Genomic DNA, 1,017 nt, shown 5'->3' with positions numbered 1-1,017 from the left:
GGCCGCTGCTCACGGCGCCGCCCCCGCAGCGCGCTGGACTGGGAGTTCTTCGCGGTGGGCGAGGACTACTTCCTGGTGGTGGCCAACTCCTTCGACGGCCGCTCCTTCTCCGTCAACAGCGTCATCTACAGGTAAAGCGCCCAGGGCAGAGGGGCTGGGTCAGCGGGGCTCGCGCTCCAGCGCCGGCCGCGGGCGGGTCCCGCGTTCACTTCAGGGCTTCAGCAGCATGGAGGCAGCGGCTGGCGGGCCTCTGGGGCTGGTCCTGGCACCCGCTGCACCCCCACCACCTCCCAGCATCCCCCAGCACCCCCCACCCCTCTAGCCTGTCCCCAACACCCGCAGTGTTTGCCGGAAGCAGTCCTGCAGGACTTGGTGTCCAGGCCAGAGCGCACCCCGCAGCCCGGGCCTCGCTGCAGCTTACGGGCTGGACTGGGAGTCCCGGGCATGGGGGCTGTGGGCCGCCCGGGTCTCGGTGCGGTGCCCGGCGGAGGTCCGACGGGGCGAGCTCGCGGCCCGGGGCACCGGCGAGGACCCTGCTCTGGCCGGCCACCCTGCGCGCTGAGCGTCTCGCGCCACCCTGGGGGGCGTAGGGCGCCTTGGGGCTTCCGCCTAGCCAGTGTGAGGCCAGCAGGGCTGTGCACACGTCTCCGGCCTGGACGGCCGCAGGGGTCTCCAGCTCCCCCCACTGAGGCTCTGCTGGGACCCGCCCTGGACGGGTCTCGAGCGCCGCCCCGTCCCCCCCGGAGTCGGGCTGACCAGGCCCCGCCGTCTGTGGTCCGAGTTCACCGGGAGCCGCTAACTCGCTCCAGACCCCCGTGGGAAATAAATGGGGTGGGGAAGGGGGGCCCTGTGGGGGTCGGCGAGTGGGATGCTGGGGGCTGGGGCGCTGTGAGCTGTGTCCACCCGGCAGGGGCAGGGCAGAGCAGCGCCGGCTTGGGCTCCCCAAGGGCCGGGTCAGCGCACCTCCCAGCTGCCCCCGCTGCCGGCCCCGCTGGGCCCCAGGATGCTGGGCCAGGG

The 1,017-nt window shown here is 73.7% G+C and overlaps 1 protein-coding gene across 1 annotated transcript in view; it reads left to right on the top strand.

Moving 5' to 3' along the window:
* TSPEAR (thrombospondin-type laminin G domain and EAR repeats) overlaps positions 1 to 562 on the top strand; it is a 24,213-nt gene extending 23,651 nt beyond the window's left edge. Inside the window, exons 10-11 of the mRNA XM_012731197.1 lie at positions 30 to 131; positions 343 to 562. Of these exons, the coding sequence (XP_012586651.1) occupies positions 30 to 131; positions 343 to 562 (322 nt within the window). The remainder of the gene's footprint in view (positions 1 to 29; positions 132 to 342) is intronic.
* The last annotated feature ends 455 nt before the right edge of the window (positions 563 to 1,017 follow it).

The sequence above is a fragment of the Condylura cristata genome, unplaced genomic scaffold (assembly GCF_000260355.1).
Source record: "Condylura cristata isolate star-nosed mole 26May11 unplaced genomic scaffold, ConCri1.0 scaffold00003, whole genome shotgun sequence".
Taxonomy (NCBI): Eukaryota; Metazoa; Chordata; class Mammalia; order Eulipotyphla; family Talpidae; genus Condylura; species Condylura cristata.
The sequence above is the reverse complement of the archived record's forward strand: the minus strand, read 5'-3'. Positions and strand labels throughout refer to the sequence as shown.